We start from the raw sequence: 19,585 nt of genomic DNA, 5'->3' as shown, positions 1-19,585 counted from the left end.
CATGGGGTCGTGTGTGCGAGTGTTGGTATACGTACGAAGGCGAGGAAGGAAGGATAGCGGGAGCGAGGCGAGTGCGCTTTTGTGATTCAATTCGTGACTGAAGGTCGTAAATCACGCTAATACTCTACAATTACACAGTGTAGGATGGCGTAGGTACCGAGAGCGCTGCTGTTCAACTGGTGTTTCTTATCGTGTGGCGCCGTTGGAACGGAAAAAGACTGTTAAGATCGTCGAGTCTGATACATCGATGGGCCCGGAGTAAAGTGCGGGAGGGGGGACAGAAAACAAACAAACGACAATGGATAGTTGTTACCCGCGTGATTTTTTTTTTTTTTTTTTTTTTTTTTTCATCCTTTTTCCTCCAAAGTAGCCGTAAAAAGAATCAGTGTGTACTTACCATTGTACTTGTTTCGAGATAAAAGTATCGGAATTTCCATTCCTCGAGAGAACGTTTTTTTCTTTTTTTCTCTCTCTTCCTTTCGCCAAGGGTTGACACCGCGGTATTTCATCGTGAAAAGAATTATGCTGGATTTAAGAAATTCGCGAACTCTAAGAGGATTGTGGGGCGAGAGTCGCGGGGGCTTCTGTGTTGATAATAAAAATCTCTTCATCCAATTATGGGGGGGGGGAAAAGGATTTTTCTTTACACTTGCGACGCGGGAGTGTGTACGATTAAGATGAAATCGTCCGACAAGTTGTAGGCCAATTTTGTGAGTATGGACTACCTTCGACGTGTACAGAACAACACGTGGAATTATACTCGTAAGCCTGAAACTTTTGAAAAATTATTTCGCGCTTGTTTATACAAATGCCACGAAACTCGGGAAAAAATGTCCATTCGCAGATTCATTAAAAGTCCGTCGAGCCTCACTCGATGAGTATATGTTTTACACACACATAATGTACGTATACCACGAAAACTTAAATACATTAAAAAAAAACATGTACGTATGAAAGGGAGACAGGCTTCGAGATAAATAAGAGCGAAGCACAAACGAATGACTTATAAAACAAATAAATAAACGCAGCACTGGAGTTAGTTTGGGATAAAACTGAGTAGAATGCTTGTACTACGTGCGGAGGAGTTTCGCAGGCGCGCAAAAAACACCCTCTCACGAAAGAGAATTGACTCTCTTGTCCAGTTTTCGCTTGGCCGGACTGCCCGGGACGCGGTGACTCGTGCATCGGGCGCGCGAATAGATTTCGCCGAACAATCGGAGCGGACGCGAGAGGAGAGGAAATTAAGAAAACCTCGAGATAAAAAAACAAGGACAAAAAAAGGAGAGAGAGAGAGAGAGGGGGGGCAGTAGGACGCTTGATAAGGAGTTTGATTGCTTTTTGCCGTATGGATATATTATATATGTAGTGCTGGGGGCTTTTTTCGGTGACGCGACAAGTTGAGCGTGATTGGTGACGCGCACCGATTGCTTTCTCCCCCTCGGACCCCTTGTTTTGGTTCTATATCATTTTCTTTCTTTTTCTTCTGCATTGTGTACAACATCGGTGGTATGGTGTAAAAAGTACGTAAGCCAAGAGCGATGTAACTTTACCTAAAACGAAACTCATTCGGTTAAAACGAGAGAAACAAAAACACCGATCGGTCAACGATGCAAGAAAAAACAAGAAGGAGGACACGATAAAAAAAAAAAAAAAGCCACCTATAATGGAAGTCGACGCAAAAGTTTGCACGCGCTTCGGACCTTCCGTATATAATACACCCATACTTGGTACATATTTTCGTCGCGCATGGGCCAGTCCTCCATAAAGGAGGGCTTGAGCGCGAAGCCTCCTAAATCTTTCAGAGCCACGCGCACGCCGTGGAGGCGAATCCCTCCGCTTCATTGTACACGAGCAAACTCCACGCGAAGTAAAATTTCTATTTGAAGAGGTCTAGCTGCCCCGGAGGGAAAATGTATTTTAATTTATGCGGGGGAGCCCCAGTGTGTACGAAAATATACATATACATGAATACGTGTACGGATCCTCCTCCTCCTTTCTATACCGTCTGTTTACGTATGTATACGTATATCAACCTAGCGGCTGCCGGTGCACTTTCGAAAATCGTCCATCACCGAGGCAAAACTCGAGAATATCGTCGAAAGGACCGACTGAAGGTGAAATTCCGCACCCATCGATTCGAAAATTAATTCGGGGAGGGGGCATTCCACACGACGATGTAGCCCAACTTGACTGCAGGCAATTTCATCGAGGAAAAATCGGGAGGAGAAAAAAAAAAAAAAAGGTTATACAGGCGATCGGCGTGTTTGTTGTATACATACACGTGCGCGCGTCGCAAATCAATTTCGCGTACGTACCCGTCAAACCCTCGCGTCCCTTTTACGGCCCATCCGCGTATCGGAATCGTAAACATCGCTTATTTACGGCCCGGACCCCCTTCGCCACTCCCGGTTTCAATCGCCCCTTCCACCCCCGGCCGTGACGCGCAACGTCTCAATTAGTTGGCCTGCAAAGGTCCGATCAAATAAATTCCCGGCCGATCCGCGAGCTATGCACTAAATCACCCCTCGCAGCTCAAACGCACGCACGTAACGATCGGCGGATGGGAAAAAAAAAAAGAGGGAATCTCGGCCTGTTTTTTTCCCGTCCTCGGTGTAAACGATCGAGCGCGCGGACAAACTGCCGTCATATACATGGCTACAGCCCGATAAATTAGCGCGATCGAGGGGAAGAGCCCGCCCGAAGGGGATTCCTCAAATTTTTCCCTCCCCCCTGGGGTGACACTCGCGCTAAATCGATGCCGATAACTCACGGGCCGTATATATACGTGTACGCGCGTTGATTTCCCGATCCCACCCACCCCCTTTGCATGCGACCACGTTGGTTCGAGCCTCTTTTTTTTCCCTTCATCCTCCGGGAGAGCGGGGGGCGACGCACCGTTAACTCTACGTATATGGAGTTCACAAGATCGCGAGAGGGTATGTATAGCCGTATAGCATCGGAGCACTCGACGAGGTCGCGAATAAAGATGCCGGCGGCTGAGCGTGAAAACGGGGAGCGAGCCGAGCGTGAATATGTGTATATATATATATATTTTTTTTTCGTTTACCAGAGTTATCGGGGCGTCACGGTTTATTCGACTTTGCCGAATTTCGAGGTGTTGTGGAATTTACAACGCGCATCTGGTTTTGACGAGGTGAGCACAGCCCCCCACCCCTCTGTTGTTGGCTCGTAAGGAGCTTACACGCGGGGAAAGTAGAGTGCGAGATTAGCCGTCAACGTGAAAAAGAAAACAACGGTAAACAAAAATAATGATCTTCTTGTTGACACCTGCTTTTTGACTGTCTTTTTTTTTTAATACCGTCCTCGCCATGTGCCTGTGTAATGGAAAAAAAAAGTCTTTACGTAAAGAATATAATAAATCAAAGAGGGAGGGAGGGGCGGAAAGGCCTGGCGTATTCATTACTTTTTAAAATTTATCGCACCCGCATTATATTGTGTCGCGTATAAAAATTTACGCATTAATTATACCGGAGTATCTCGCCACGATATCTCGTGTACACCAGTGACTGTGTAGAATTTTACGCGTGCGTGTTTTTTTTTTTTTTTTTTCCCTTCCACCACCCTAAAACACATTCCAAAAGGGTCGTATATACATGTATAGGTGTGCCCCAAAACGAGGTCAGAATCAAATTACAGATGCTTACCACCCCATAAACCAGGACGCGTTTTGAAGCGGGAGTGAAACGGTAAAACCGTGCAAACAAGCCCGAAATGCCCCCTCGGCCCCCTTAAATTCCCATTAACACGCGTAACGGCCCCACTTTTCAATTCCACCGCAGCAGCGGCTGTTCTCCCCTCGCGAGCGATATAATCCCAACTCCCTCGAACACAAAAACCTTAAACGCAAATGTATATGTGTATATATAGACCCCTCCACCCTCTTGTATCACCGCACCCCCTCCCGGGTAAAATCTCGCAGGTCGCGTCAAGCCGTGAACGACACGAAAATAAAGAGGACAAGCGTTGGGGCTCGATCGAGAAGAGATTTAACGCTTTCGGCCTTGTCCTGCGACCCCTCTTGACACGTCGTACACGGGGACACCTTCCCTTATCGCGGGGAGCTCCCGCTTTTTTAATTTTAATCTCAACCCACACTCGCCCCCAACCTCGAACTCCATCCGCGCGTTCATCCGGCAAATATCGACATCAGCACCAGAAAAGGAGGAGAGCGAAGGAGAAGCCGGGAGAGAGAGAGAGCTGCGGGTCGGGGCGCAAATCGCTCTCGCACCTCGACGTCGATGCGTGCGCCGCCACCACCGACGATCCTCCCTGTGTATATACAGATTGATGTGTATAAACGCGAGCGGCACGCGATAGAGACGTTTCTCTCTCTCTGCCCCTCCCTTTTTTTTTTCTTTTTTTTTTTTAATTTCCACGTGGATACAAGTCGTACAGGTGTCCGGGGTGCCTGTGAAAATATACGGGCTACGGAAATTTATGGATCCAAACGTCACGCGACAATTGGCCGTCACTATATTTTTTCTCAAGGGAAATAAAAATTAAAAACAAGATGATGATGATGATGCCCCGTTGTATACGCACGTATGACTCGCGAGTATATATATATATAAGGCATTGTACGCGTGAGTCGGGCGCGACTCGGAGGCTTTTCGAGTTATTTGAAACGGGGGTTTCTTGTTCGCAATTTTCGCGCGTGAGCCGTACAGTGAAGGTGACGTGGGAGGGCTACGTGTAACGCGACCGAGCGCACGTTATACATCAGCTACATGTGTATGTATATACGTATATATATATATATATATATATATGCACGAGTGGTGTATATGGGTGTACAGCGAGTGCCGCGCTATATACCATAACGTATATGTACGTGGGTGGAAAGGGTGTGGCTATAAGCTGGCCCCTGGGACAAAATGAATCGCGCTCGCGCCTTCCCCCGTTTCACCTACCCCCCTGTGCGCGGTCCTCGAGCCGTAATTTTTGTATTCACGGCGGAAGCGACAAGGAAGGTTCTCGTTAGGCCCGCGGCTTGTACGAGCTTTTTCTCGAGAACACCGGGTTTATACTCTTTTTTTTTTTTTTTTTTTTTTTTTTTTTTTTTTTTTTTTTTCAAGACACCTGAAATAAGGATGTATTTACTTGCGTTGAGTCAATGATTAGGTACCGTCGTTTGATTTATAAGTTATTAATCACATTTTTTTTTTTCAAAATCATCGTTCGGAGCCATCAGGTGTCACTCGCCAATTTTTACGCTATTCTCCCTACTGGTGCGGGTTACAATTAAAATCAATTGGTATCCCGACGCGTGCACGCTCCAAAATTTAATTACAAAGTTTTCCGGAAAACTTTGTAATTATATTCGGATGATATTTCGTCGTGTTTCGTCAACTTTCTGTTTGCCGAGTACACCTGCGTGTACATACACATGTAAACGGTATACACCAACCAGCTGGAGGCATATCGGGTGGAGAGGGGTGTTATATTACATTCGAAACTTGGAATTGCAGTGACAGGAAAGAGGAGGAGCTGCTGATGCGACGATCGCGATCCGTTTGCAAATTGCCGCGATGACAAATTGGAGCTATCGCTGTTATACCCCCCCCCCCTTCCGCCTGCGTATAGCGGTAATTGTAGCTGTGGAGCTGATGGCAAAGGGCCTTTTTTTTCTCCTTCCTCCTCGTCTCTTTCTCTCATCGATCCGTTTTATCAGAGAAATATGTACTTTGCTCAATTTGTGGGTGTATCTGTTACAGCGAGACCGTATATAGATCGGTAAATCGCAATTGCCTTATTTAGTGGGTTTTCGTGTGATTTAAAGACATAAATTTTCATTTTATTTACAAATTCAATAAAACAGTATTGCCACTAAAAAAAATATTCCCCGGAGGTTATAGTACTACAGTATGCATTTTTACAAAAGGTGTTTACGCTTTTTTTTTTTTTTTTTCTCACCCCCAGAGTCATGAAATTCATCCCTTCGCACTCGATAAATGTAAATACGCAACTGTTCCTACAGCAGATGGATGGTGTTGTGAGTGACCTAAAAAAACGCGCGAAAAATGTTTGTTGTTTTCGATAAAAAATACTCTGCAGGTGCAACACATTAGCATTTAATTTTCAACATAACGCACCTGTATGTATCCGAGCTGCTGGTATACTCTACTTTGCTAATATGCAAAGTTTTTCAACAAGTGCAAAATTCTCGTTCCCAGCTTTTTCGTGTTTGGGTGTACTTTTTCGGTATCATTTTTTCTCCCCGCGCGGAGGCTGTAATGCAATTTTTCAAAAAGATTTTAGTCGCACATTTTATATTAACTTGCAAAAAAGATAAAAAGAAAACCTATTCTCATCCAGGTTGAAATAAACTGGGTGGCGTACACGCACGGCACAAGGACAATAGGAGTCGGAGGGAAACGTTTTTGTTCTCGTATCTTAACTTTTGAAGTGATCACAATTATTTTTCCGGGGGAGAAAAAAAAATATATATATATATAATACATAAACCCGGGGCTTAAACGAGAAAATGCTTTTGCGGCTCGAAACTTTGCCGGGGCTTGCCTCGCATTCCAAATTATATTAAATGTACGAGCTCGAGGCAGAAAGTATGTGGAGTGGGTATGAAAAAAAAAAAAGAGATGGGATGGGGTAGGGGTTTCATAACACACGTAATTTTCTTGGAAGATTAAAAACATAGAGATCTCGGAAAGTATATCGCGGCAAAGCTCTGAGCTTTTATGTGTATATATATATACTCACCCAGTGCACACGTAGGTGTACACGGTCGAAAGAAAACGAGGGGGTTCCAACTGCGCGATGTACACATATCTCAAACAACGCGATTTTCCCGTTATGCATGTGTATTAGGTGCGCCGGTGTGAGTGTAGATGTATATAAAATATGTATGCTCGCTCTGGGTAACAAATAGTAGAAGAGCGGCACAGCGATGGCGAAAGAACGGGAGGTAAAAAGTTTTTCCTCGACAAAGAAGTCCGTGCGGATAAATCGGGTCATCAATAAAATTTTTCGATGCCCCCACGCCCCTGGTAAGTATCTCCGTCGGGCAAATGAATGCGCGCGCGGGTAGATTGATGGTGGTATAGGTGTGTGTACGAGTTTCATCAAAAGTTATACGCGATGCATTTTATTTCGCTCTCGCGGGGAATTTACATCGATCCCGGGCATTTTTTTCAATATTTTCCTACGTCAAACAAATTTTACCGTAGGCAATAACAAGTTATTGGACAGTGGCGTGTACGTATGTATTTTTTTTTTTTTTTAATTTTATTTACCTTTGGTCAAAGAGTCCGATGAATTTCAACAAAGTGTGTATATACGCCAAAGTTGAATATTACAGTAGATATGAATATATACATACCGCGTGTATCGATGAAAAGTTCGTTGGTGTGCGTGTCATTAGCGACGCGATATGTGAATTTTCCCCGTAATGAAGTAATTGAAAATACCTATGTTGGAAAATTCATGGAAGGAAATTAGATTGTTGACGTGTTTCGGATTCCCATTGAAGTTTGCCGGAAATACAATTAATTTTTGATAAACAATACCCGCTCCGAGTGTATAAACTCTTTTCCCGACAATGCGGCCGTCAAACAATTGCTCGCGATGAAAACATTCGATCGCAACTTTTCGCGCTATTGTATCCGTGAAAAATGTCATACATAGGGCGCGTGATGTTGAGTAAAAGATACGATATTTGAGAAACGTTAATTTGCACTTTTATTCGCGGCCAGATGTAAAAATCGAGAAACGAGTAGACGTTTTATATACCTGTACAGTGGCAGCAGATGCCCTCAAGTAGAAAGATCCCGTTATGGTAAGACCAATGGTATATGTCTACAGTAAGTTTCTTCCTATGACGACACGATCACTAAAGTTCAAACGAAATCTGACAATGCTCGTGACATCACGCGTAAGTAATAAAAAAAAAAAAAAATAATTAATAAATCAGCCAATTGACACCCGGTCATAATATATATAAGCGTCGGTGTAAGGGTGCATCGTGCTACGGTTGCCCGGTGTAAACGGAAACAAATGCAGTTGTACTGCGAAATTACGAGGGAAACGCGAGGCAATATTTTTCTCAATATAGAGGCGCGCTTTCAAAAAAAAAAAACAAAAAAAAAAAAAAATCTCACGTTTCCAGGGAGGATGGAAGAATACCCCGAGCATCGGGCTGCTGCCGTCTGAGTTCTCGAAAAGTCATTAAATATCGCAATAAGACGTAGTTCCTCCGACCTTCTTCTTCTTCTTATTCTATCCTTTTGCCGCAGCCCGCACCACAACACAAGGAAACATGTATATAAATATACACAGCATCTAAGAAGTGGCGGGTATTAGGTACACCATTTCGGTGTGGGGGCACATTATGTACAACCCTCAGACGTGGCTCGAAGGATATCGACGATGCGCGGAATACAATATACGACAAAGCACATACACACACGCAGGCACGGGCTGTAATATACAAATACACATATATAAAAAACACGTGAGAGCTGGTATATAAGCGAGAAAAATAATAAGAAGCAGAGACAGCGCAGTGGGGGGAGGGGATAAAATCCAGAGTTGAGCCTCGGCGGCAAAGTTACTCGCGGAAAGAAGCCGGGCCCGAGCCTCGAGCGAACAGGGGGTCTGCATAAGTATACGGAAAAGCCGGAGGCAGGCGAAGCGCTCGATATATATACACACACACACATACACACTTACTTATAAATAAGACTTCCTTCGTCTCTGGCTTTCTTTTCATCGCTCGCATACACCCACTTTGTGTTTACGTACACGAGATGGTGCGTGGGTACACGTATTCCCGTGCGCATCGTAAGTGCTACGTGTAATATCGTCTCGGCGACGGAATCACTGCGAGGAGTTTCGCGGATCGCGCGATCGACGGCCGGAGAGGAGGAAGTGATAAAAAAAAAGGTACCTCCGTCTCCTCGAGCAACCATGTACTCGCGTACGGGTGTGTGTACCTGAAAAAACAAAAGACAAAAATCGCGCTGCTGCTGCTGCTGCTTCTTTTTTCACTTCACCTGTTCCTTCCTATGTTTTATTTTGTTTCACCTCGCCGGAGCTGCCGAAAGCACCTTTAGGAGTACAGCAAAAAAAGATAAAAAGGGACTCGGAATATCATTTTTACGGGAGAGCCGGGACGCGGAACCGAAACCCTCCTAACTGTAATCATCGATCACCTGCCAACTATGTTTCACAAAAGCCAGATCCAGTACAAAAAAACCTGTTTAGCTGTACATCCTGCACGTGTACGGTCTTCGACTTGGTCTTCCGTACCTCCACCGCGTAGGCGAGGGTTCCCACGACTTTTTTTTCCCTTGCATATATATATACGTGCACGTTTTACACGTGTGCCCATACTCCGCGTGGGCTCTGCTCCGCAACTGATTGGTACTTTTGCGGGAAAAATAAAATCCTCGGAAACCCAATGTTTTTTTTTTTTTTTTTTAGCAATGGTTGGAAAATAAAACCGCTTCGACTCGAAATACGATGGGGCAAGCAAATTTACCCGTGTATTTTCATCGGGTCGAGGAAAAGGTGGATCACACTTGTGTTTGCACTCGAGTATTCATAAAATAATACAAAATACGGCAGTTTGATTAAAATCACCCACATCATCGGGAAGGGGAGGAATCGATTTCAATTACAGTTTTTTCATCGTTTAAATAAATCCTCCGTCGCGCTCCGATGGGCCGCCCTGGTGACAATTTTTTTTTTTTTTTTTCCTATAAAATTTATGACGTACCCAGCGCCACTCATTTATAAAAACAAAAATATCGCCCCGTAAGCCGCTACCAACCACCCTCCCCCCCCCCTTTTTTACGCCCCAGCATTAACATCGAACCGTAATTAAACCCGTTGCGGTATCCCAGCGCGCCCTTCCATATATACACTGCATCAGCGGGCCGGAGGAGGCTTTAACTATTAAACCGCGTAAAAACAATCTTCAAAGTGACTTTTCTCAATAGCTGAAGGTAAAGCTGGGGGGGGAAGGAAGGGAAAAAACGAGGAGGTCGCGGCTAAGGGCCAGCAAAAAAGCGCGAGGGTGACGAGGAAAGGGGGGGGAGGGGCGCCCGGAGAATCATAAAAGTGTCGTAACACGGCCATTATTTGCCCGTAAGCGCAGGGGGGGGGGGGCTGCAGTTTGCGGCGCAATAATAGCCGGTGCTCGAAAAAAATCGTTTTAGCGATTAATGAAAGAAAGTAAAAAAAAAAGCATAAGTGAAAATGACTTTGTTGCTCTTGTAAAGGGCGGGTGTTCCCTACCATGTTTTCCTTCTTTCCATTTAGTGGGGCGCCCCTGTACTGTTACGAGGGAGGGAGAAAAAAAAGTTTTTCAAGCAGCGCGACGAGGGTGGTGGCTGTTGAAAATGATTTTTCCTCGCGCTTGACGTCAGACTTCTTGCAGCATCACGTTGCTTTATGTACATTATAGCGCGTTAAAACGCGAGTACGAGGGTATAGGATGCGAAAAAAAGGGAACACCAGGGCGAAAAAGCCCGCAGTTGGCTCCAGCTGAGAGAAAGGGGCGTTTTTCAGGAGTCGTTGTAATTATCAAGCCACTTGAATAATTTTAAAACACGCACTCGTTAGCGACTTGTTGGAACAATTAAGTGGGCGCTTAACTGCGCTCCCTGTAAGTACACCTTAGAAGGAGTTACCCAGCGCATGTGTGAACTTCACAGCTCCCGCTGGCTGGGCTGTCTAGTTGGCTGGCTTGCATGGCTACAGCCCGGTACATATTATTTAATTTCGTTTGCTGCGAGCGCGCGTTCTCGTTTCTCTGCACCACTGTACATTTTCACCCTTTTTGTCCCCATTTTTCTTTTGAGCTAGGATACAGTGTACAATCAGAGAGCGGTTTTTTGCATACTGTTTTCCATATATATATATTTTTTTTTTTGCATTTCCGTTTGACATAACAATTTTTTCTTCGCTTTCTTAAAAATACTCTAAGATCAATTGGTAGCTGATATTCTTTCACAACTCGTATGTACAATCGATGATTTTTAAACATATAAATTATATATTTTCTTTCAAATTCAACTCAATAAATATTTGTTAAGTATGTACATGCCTTAGATTACCTAGCAAACATTCTTCCGTTGATGAAAACATGGACAGTTTCTAGTATCTAGGATTTGGGAGCTTATGTCCGTTCTCGCTGTACATTTTTTTCATCTCCTTCCTTTTGAACTCCTCTTGCATCTCTCTTTGTTTTCTTTTCCTCTCTAGTCTCATTTCTTCCTCTGTCATAACTATTTTTTACACACAGTTTGGCTTTAACGTAATTTTCAATTTTTAGTATTAATGCATTTGTGTACAGTTCATAGTTACCTTTGTGGAGATTACTTCTGGATCTCTCGATTTTCGTTTCTTTGCTTACACCATCTGAGATAATCAGTTTATTAGTATTGTCAATCAAACTACCAACAGTTTTTTCTTTTATAAAAATTCAGTTACATTAAGTTTTTATAAAACTATTTTTATCCACGTACAATAATTACTCTTACCAAAACTAGCTTTGGCGGTAACTTCCGTCGTACTGTTGGAATTTGTGCGTACTAATTTTTTTTTGTCTTCATCCCCATCTATGAGTAATCAGATAATTTAAGTAAAATTTTTCTGCATAAATGCATTGATATATAAAAAATTATCTTACCTTTGTTCGATTTCACATCTTTTATGCGATGAGTATTGACATTTGATGACTCTTTTTTTTCTTTATCTGACAATTGAAAAAAATTACATTTATTACAAGTATTTTGCAAGTATTAATTTTGATTTTTCAATTGATTCAATTTTTTAATACCAGAGGGTACAAATGGCTTATTCCCTTCATTTTGGGGTGGCTCACTTCCGTTTGCCAATTGATCTTTATCAAATAAGTGATCCATTTCTACAATATCCAAGATAGCATCAGCTTGTGACATAGGGATCTCTGCAAAAGCTTCTTCATCTATGATGCAAAAATAATAATTAAAATTAAAATAAGATATCGTCACATCCAATTTACTCACCAATACTTGTTACAGCAGTTGTTGTTGTTGTTGTTTGGACCGGTGTTGCTTTTTTAAGCTGTTGCACCTTGCTGGATGGCGTTTCTGTTGCTAACGGACTAATTGTTTGTCGATTTGTGGAAGTATTGATTTTACTCGAAATATCACAGTCAAAACATAAAAGTGCTTTTTTTAATCCATCGTTCAACGAACCCTAAAATCATTTCCTAAAATTTTTTCACTGGTCAACAATAGGCCAAGTTCTTTATGCATTTTGTACTTACAAATCTAACTCTTTGTACTGCTGACGACTTAGTTGAACCCTCTGATGAATGGTATCCTACAGCTTCATGAAACTCTCCATTTTTCAACTGTACTCTTAAAATAGTTGCACATCCTGTGTGATACCTACCATTTATATAGTCCACAAAGTCTATAGAGAAAGGACAATTAATAAAAAATTCCAATTGTTACACTTAAAAATTTAATAGGGTGTCAACAATAATTTTTACCAAGAGTTTGACTCGTGATTGCATGACTCCAATTGCCCGGTCCAAACGTATGATTTGCAGCTGCAATCAACTGTGTAAGAATCGCAGTTTGATCGTTTGGACTATCTTTGTTGTTTGGCGTTTTGAGTTCGGATTTTGAAGTCGGCTGAAAAACAGATTTGATGAGGTTATATAGATATGTATGCGTACGTTGTAGGCGAAGTAAACAAAAATATCACTGATTTATTTGAAATTGACAATTTCACATACACATTTGAGTACTTAAAAACAATAATTTTAACTGAGAAAAATCATAAAAACACTTACAAACTTGATGCAGCTCATAATGAATGGTTTAAAATTACATTAAAAATTAAATAAACATAACCTTTCGAAAACGGTTACACACGCACACGCACACGCGGTTGGATTAAAACTGTTGCCAACACGATTACAGAAAAAATGGAATAGTTCAACGCAAGACTTGTTCGATTCGAGTGCTGAATAGGATCGGTGGAATGGTATAACCCAGTAACCCCAGAACGCTGGAGTATAGTATACCTCCAACGACCCAATAAAATAGGAACGGTGGAATGGTATAACACCATTCCGCAATCCTAATCACCGCCATCCAGTTACGTTACATATGCACGACGTGACAATATTGCGTAATTAGGGGCGCTACTGTCGATTTACTGGTGATGTGTTTTGAATGTGTTCCGTAATCTTACAATTAGAAAAGCAGACAACGTTGGTCTCTATATAGGAAGAGAGACTTCAGCCAATCAGGACCCTCAGTGGATCAGCTCGGGCGAGCGCAGGCGAGCGCGGTTTGACGGCGTGCGCCCAATCTCGGTCCCCGAACATACCTATACTGTAGCCAACTTTGACCGGAGCACGTGTAGGTAGTCACACTAGTTAGCCGTGCCTGTCAAAGTAAGTATAAAGCAATTGTTTATTTGTAAGGGAGGACATCTTTTTTAACAACAATTTCACTAATTATTATTAACTGCTAAGAAAAGAAGGTTCCAACATGGGTGTTATCGAAAGAGTAGTGTGAGTATACAACCAAAAGTTTTAAGAAATCTTTAACCTCTAATTTCGTTATAAATAATAAATTGTGTAACATGTGTTCTTTTGATATAATTTTAGTAAGCCCAAAACTCACAGGGCTAAAAGGGCACTTGAGAAAAAAGAGCCCAAAATAATTGAAGATCCCAAGCAAACGATCTATATTAAGGGTTCCAAAACTTCCCCAATTGGACAGAGTTGCATGAAAGATTTGGTAAGTAGCAAGCAAACATTTTTTAACAAAATTATGGTGTTCTACAAAATATCAAACTGTTATGCTTTTATTGCGATATGTTTACAGTATCAATTAAAAAAACCAGGTGGCCAAATGATGCAAAAGAGAAATGAAATTCATCCTTTCGAAGATGCCACGTTGATTGAAAAATTTAGCAAGAAATACAATGCGGCTCTGTTTATGTTCGTTTCCAGTAATAAAAAAAGACCCCACAATCTCGTACTTGGAAGACTCTTTGAACATACTTTGATGGACATGGTAGAATTCGGGGTGGAAAATTACACAGCTTTGAAAACTTTCAAGACAGAAAAAATTTCTGAAGGAATAAAACCTCTTTTAGTATTTCAAGGGGAGTTGTTTGAAAATAACCACGAGTATGGAAGGATTCGTAACTTGTTGGTTGACATGTTCCAAAGAGAAACAGTTGGTCAAATCAGATTACAAGGATTGGAGCATGTCTTGAGTTTCACAGCCCATGACAACTGCATACTCTTTAGGAGTTACAGGTATGTTTTTTTTACTTAAATTTTATTTCATAAAACCAATCACACACCTATCAACTATCAATATGTCTTAAGGGTTCAATTGAAAAAATCTGGAACCAGAATACCAAAAATTGAATTAGTAGAGATAGGACCACGCATGGATCTGAGAGTGAGAAGAACAAAACTTGCGACAGACGATCTATTCAAACAGGCTTGCAAAAGACCTAAAGAACTGAAGGTAAGACTCTCAATTTTGATATTATTTCATGCAATGATAAAATTTTGTATTCATAACTCAATATTTTTTTGTAGGTAAAGAAGAAGAAGAACATAAGCGAAGATGGATTAGGAAAAACCCTTGGAAGAATACATATGGGTTCACAGAAACTGCATAAAATACAGACAAGAAAAATGAAAGGCTTGCGCAAAACTCCCACAGAAGTTAAAGCAGAAAAAAAAAGAAAAAGTTTAATTGTTGATGAAGAATCAGCTAAAAAATTAAAGGTTGTTAATGCCGAGGCTGAATAAGTACAATTTACATTTTTGTATAGTAGGTAATAAACTTTGTTTACATAAATTACAAAAACTCTTTCTTCCAAGCTACTGTCTTATTGTCCATAGAGATTTTCCTTTCTGATCCTGAAAAAAATCTTTTTTCATTACTGTATTCTATATCAAAATTTTACAAAAAAAAAAATCAAACTTTTATTACTCTTAAGTCAACTCCACAGTCAGACAGTCTTTTTCTGACATTGTCGCAAGCTTTCAAAGATTCCACATCTTTAACGTCTTTCTCAATAGCCTTATTTCGAATGTCATTTCGGAAATCAATAAAAATATCTAGTACGTTAGATAGATCACAACTTTGTTTTAAAGCTGTTGATTGAGTTATACCCAGTTTGGAAATTAATCTTTGTAAATAACTCGATACAGCCGCAACACTTGCGGAATCCCTTGCAACAGTTTCTGTCTATAAATTAAACATAAATTTAATGAATTTTAAATTAAACATTATCACTTAAAAAATTATAAAATTACCTGTTTTTGATGTAGCATCTCATGTCCAACCGAAATCAAACTTAAAATAGCGTGAACAGCTTTTGGAGTATGGAAATCATTTTTAAGCGATTCGATCACTTCATTTCTAGTTTTTTCCAAAGTCTGAAAATCATATGTCATAAAATATCTTTAATTGGAAATAATTATTCATAATAAATTTAAAAAACTCACTTTTAAAAGTTTAGGTCCATCTACATTTCCATCCTGATATTTTCCAGAAACATAAGCATCACAATCACTTAAAAAGAATTCAATTTTTTTCAATGCATTCACTGCATTCTGAATAGTAATATCAGAGTACTCAATATCTAAAAACGTATTAAATAGTAACAAAAATGCATATCATTCTCATAAATAAAATACTGGGCTATACGTTACTATTTCTGTAATAACTCAAAAGGCAAAGCATCCTGAACTGATTAGGTGTAAGATCTTTAAATAAATCAGGTATGTTCATCGTATTTTTCAAACTTTTTGACATTTTCTTGTCTTTTGACTTATGTAAATGTCCTGTATGCATCCAATAATTGACCCATTGATGCGCATCATGATGACAACAAGATTGAGCTTCCTCATTTTCATGATGTGGGAAAGCCAAGTCTATACCTCCAGTGTGAATATCAATATTGTTTCCAAGCACCGCACTGATAATTAAATGGCATTTTATAAATTACTATTATTATCCGATTTCAATGCAATTAAAATATTTTTTTTACCTAGCCATTGCACTGCATTCAATATGCCAACCTGGTCTGCCAATACCCCAAGGACTTTCCCAATATGGTTCGTTTGGCTTTGCTGCCTTCCATAATGCAAAATCCAGAGAAGATTTTTTGTGTGGATTTTTCTCTGCATCATCTTCCGTTAATGGCAAATCTAATTTTCCATAGTTTTTATAATTCGATGTATTAAAATATACAGATCCTAAAAAATCACCAAAAGTTTGAATGACTTAGATTTGACGTATTTCAACAATAACTTACCATCTTTGCCAACGTATGCTCCATTTTTGTCCACAATTTTTTTTACAAAAGCAATGATGTCTGGTATATAATCTGTAACTCTACAAGTCTTGTATGGCCTTAGGACATTAAGAGAATCCATATCAGAGAAAAATTCTTTTTCATAATTATGAGTAAGCTTCATCCAGTCCATGCCAGTTTCATTGGAGCGCATTATAATTTTGTCATCAATGTCGGTCATTCCCATGACAAGTACAACATTCATATCAAAAAATTCCGTTAGAATTCTGCGGATAGTGTCAAATCTAACATATGTACTAAAAAAAATTAAGCATAAGCAATGGGATCTCTGAAAAATTAACAAAAATTATTTTACTCATAAAAGTGAAATTACCAAGCATGTCCAATATGAGCTGAATCATAGACTGTCGGCCCACACATGTACCATGTGACAATATTGTTGTTTCTTAAGATCAATGGAGTCTTTTTTCTAGCCACCGGATTATAAACAACGATGCCAGAGTCAGATCCACTTGGCTGTATCCACTCGAATTTGTTGCAAGCCCTTGCACTCGAATGAACTAGTCTTCTCCAAGTTTTAAACATTTTTTACACGCGTCGCGAGCCAATATAACAATAATTTTACTATTCAAGTTTTTAAAAAGAGTTTTCAATGCGCTCAACCTACATATAAATTTCCACTATAAAAATATGAACTTTTTCTCTTTAGTACCGTTAGATAATTGGAATATACCATTCTAATAAATAATGATACATTAAGGGAAATAATTTTTTAATTTTTTGAAAAATATCCTTATGGTTTTCGCGCTCGATTCGAAATGTTGATTTTTATAAATTATCAAACATTGTAAAAATTTAATCTCATGTCAGATTATTTACTTTTATTCACAATCAAACCAATTAACGTTGAATAAATATGTACCGGCAGACAATAGTACTAACAAAAAATTATTTCGCAAAAAATTTGTTAAAGCGCTTTTCATAAATTATTTTAATGTATCAATTATACAATTTTTTTCAAAAGCAACCGATGCGATGTTTACTTCGGTATAGTTGTAACAGACTGCACGCAACACTGCTTAGCAGACGGTTAACTCAAAAAAAAACCAGCTGTTTATTATTATTTTCATGTTTTCAATCGCAAGTACAGTATCGAAGCACAGCCAATCAGCGAGGGAGAGAAGGTATATATAGTCGCCCTCGCCGCATCGACCACCATTAACCTTTTCTTGTCAGAGCGTACAAGAATTAGTTGTGGCTTGCCCGACGACGTTTGTTGGAGTCTCGTTTTTCCGTTTGTACTAAAAATTAGTTATATTTTTCGGTTGTCTTTACGAGCCCAAGATGGTCCTCTGCAACATCGAATGCGTGAATAGAATAAGCGAGTACCTGGACATCTCTCCGGGGAAACTCTACGTCTCCGAGAACAACGTAAGTCCATGCAGTGTCCTTGGCGCTTGCACTTTTCATTTCTCTTGGCGTGTATATGGGGAACGGTCTTTTTAAAGCCAAGCTATGTTCGAGTAGGGTGGATGTCTGTCTGACGAGACTCATTTTTTTTTGTTTTTTTTTTTATTATTTTAAAGAAGGAATTCTTGCTGCAACTTGAATATTTCTTAGCATCTAAAAGAAAGTTTGGAAAAAAATAGAATACAAAAAGTTGCATTTTTTTGGGCTTGTGCTTCACACTTGGTTATATATTGAATTCGTGGCGAGAAGCTTTCCCAATTTTCGAGAGCACGTTTACTATTTTTGTAGTACTCGCGTGTAAAATTTTATCTAACCAACGTGTTTAAAAGGAAAAGTTGGTACCTCTACAATAACGTAGCAATTACAGTGATCGTTGAAATAGTTAACACCCAAACAGTCTTATTGTACGTATTTGAAAAAAATTTCAATTTGCGACAATTTTTTTTTTCTTACAAATATTAATTTTTTCAAAGACTTAAAACATCGGTGGTTTTCATAATTTTAGACTGTGGCCACAGATGATTTGATAAAAAATCAAAGCACCGAAGGATTTAGTACAATTGTTCAAACCCTTGTTAAAAATTCTAAATATCCGGCCATACTGGGTGACGATGCTATAACACAAGCGTTGACTAGACAAATGCTAGAGTACGCCGTGCTCTGTGTCAATTATGCAGACAACTCAAACAACGAAAAAAGAGTCCTGAAGGTAGTTTTTTTTCCAATCCTATATTATGTACTTGTTTCTTATTGATGGGCTTGCAAATAAAATATTCCAATGCTTCTTTTAGGAATTGAATTATGTATTAAAATTCAGCACTTACGTGGCAGGGACGAAAAAAACTATTGCAGATGTTACTCTGTACTACGCTTTACATGGAATTATGGTAAGATATGCATATAATAAGCAGTTTTTATTAAAATTTTATAAAACAACCTTAAACGTTTTATTGTTTTGCTATGTATGTATTTCAGCAAAGACTGAGCTTGCAAGAAAAAGCAGAATATGTGCACTTATCGAGATGGTTTGACAATATGCAGCAAGACGATAAATTAAGACAAACCATGGATGTAATTAGTTTTAACATGATGCACTTGTATTTGTAACAACTTGATTTTATTTTCTCATTTTCACGTGAAATTCCATCGAGTGTAACGATTTCGTACTAAATTGACGATTTATAACTAGTAATAAATTTGTTAATTATCTATCTAAGGCAAATAAATTTTGCATTTATTTATTATTGAGTACCGATATACATGTTTTTTTTTTTTCATTCGCCGCACCCTCTCTTGCATCAAATTAATAATCGAAAATCCCGCGAGCGATTAATTTGAAAGTTGCAGATAAAATTAGTGCACTTATAATTGAAAAATTTAAATTAAAAGACGTTAAAAAAAACCTTTCACGGACGAAAATTTTTATCGAAAAAATTAATTTTATTAATTCAAAATTGGAACCATAAGTAAATATAAGTACTTTTGATGAAGAAACAAATTACAACTCCAGTTGCTCCGAAAATATATATCGATCGAGCGGAGCAGGCGCGGCGCTGTCTGTTACCCCAACAATGGAGCTAACAGACAACAATAAACAAAGCGAGATGCCGCTAAAAGTTTCTACCTCCCGTCCGTTGCAACGCGACTATATATATATGTATACGAACACATACGAAGCCTCCGTAAAAAACGGAATAAGCAGCACAAAAAAAGGTCCCGAAACATGTCTGCCATGTCTCCGCCGCGTGCGCTGCCGTTGCGCAGGAAAACGGAGGTGGTGGGT

General features: G+C 39.8%; 4 protein-coding genes across 6 annotated transcripts; 2 read left to right on the top strand and 2 right to left on the bottom strand.

Moving 5' to 3' along the window:
- Nucleotides 1–10,923: 10,923 nt before the first annotated feature.
- On the bottom strand, nucleotides 10,924–12,976 carry LOC106642277 (uncharacterized). Its single transcript, XM_014357003.2, has 9 exons — nucleotides 12,827–12,976; nucleotides 12,521–12,665; nucleotides 12,293–12,441; nucleotides 12,030–12,222; nucleotides 11,822–11,968; nucleotides 11,672–11,737; nucleotides 11,523–11,600; nucleotides 11,347–11,400; nucleotides 10,924–11,267 (listed from the first exon to the last, which is right to left on the bottom strand). Exons 1-9 carry the CDS (start codon nucleotides 12,842–12,844, stop codon nucleotides 11,137–11,139), a joined length of 981 nt encoding a protein of 326 aa, XP_014212489.2. The 5' UTR covers nucleotides 12,845–12,976; the 3' UTR covers nucleotides 10,924–11,136.
- Nucleotides 12,977–13,342: 366 nt separating this feature from the next.
- Nucleotides 13,343–14,840, top strand: Non3 (Ribosome production factor 2-like protein Non3). Of its 3 annotated transcripts, none has more exons than XM_089590988.1 (6): nucleotides 13,343–13,435; nucleotides 13,522–13,555; nucleotides 13,652–13,784; nucleotides 13,872–14,311; nucleotides 14,384–14,528; nucleotides 14,603–14,840. In XM_089590988.1, exons 2-6 carry the CDS (start codon nucleotides 13,533–13,535, stop codon nucleotides 14,816–14,818), a joined length of 957 nt encoding a protein of 318 aa, XP_089447114.1. In that variant the 5' UTR covers nucleotides 13,343–13,435; nucleotides 13,522–13,532; the 3' UTR covers nucleotides 14,819–14,840. The 3 variants fall into 3 exon arrangements, with proteins under 3 accessions (XP_089447114.1, XP_089447115.1, XP_014212479.2); XM_089590989.1 differs by having other exon boundaries at nucleotides 13,517–13,555; XM_014356993.2 differs by having other exon boundaries at nucleotides 13,343–13,555.
- Nucleotides 14,605–16,995, bottom strand: CysRS-m (cysteine--tRNA ligase-like protein, mitochondrial). Its single transcript, XM_014356914.3, has 8 exons — nucleotides 16,706–16,995; nucleotides 16,333–16,628; nucleotides 16,066–16,273; nucleotides 15,728–15,993; nucleotides 15,521–15,657; nucleotides 15,329–15,451; nucleotides 15,003–15,260; nucleotides 14,605–14,929 (listed from the first exon to the last, which is right to left on the bottom strand). Exons 1-8 carry the CDS (start codon nucleotides 16,915–16,917, stop codon nucleotides 14,891–14,893), a joined length of 1,539 nt encoding a protein of 512 aa, XP_014212400.3. The 5' UTR covers nucleotides 16,918–16,995; the 3' UTR covers nucleotides 14,605–14,890.
- A 524-nt stretch (nucleotides 16,996–17,519) lies between these two features.
- AIMP3 (aaRS-interacting multifunctional protein 3) lies at nucleotides 17,520–19,028 on the top strand. Its single transcript, XM_014357049.2, has 4 exons — nucleotides 17,520–17,763; nucleotides 18,308–18,511; nucleotides 18,594–18,689; nucleotides 18,778–19,028. Exons 1-4 carry the CDS (start codon nucleotides 17,677–17,679, stop codon nucleotides 18,907–18,909), a joined length of 519 nt encoding a protein of 172 aa, XP_014212535.1. The 5' UTR covers nucleotides 17,520–17,676; the 3' UTR covers nucleotides 18,910–19,028.
- The last annotated feature ends 557 nt before the right edge of the window (nucleotides 19,029–19,585 follow it).

Source organism: Copidosoma floridanum, unplaced genomic scaffold (assembly GCF_036245765.1).
Source record: "Copidosoma floridanum isolate Cflo_tuat_1 unplaced genomic scaffold, Cflo_Japanese_pri ptg000013l, whole genome shotgun sequence".
Lineage (NCBI taxonomy): Eukaryota > Metazoa > Arthropoda > Insecta > Hymenoptera > Encyrtidae > Copidosoma > Copidosoma floridanum.
This window is presented reverse-complemented; position numbering and strand designations above follow the sequence as displayed.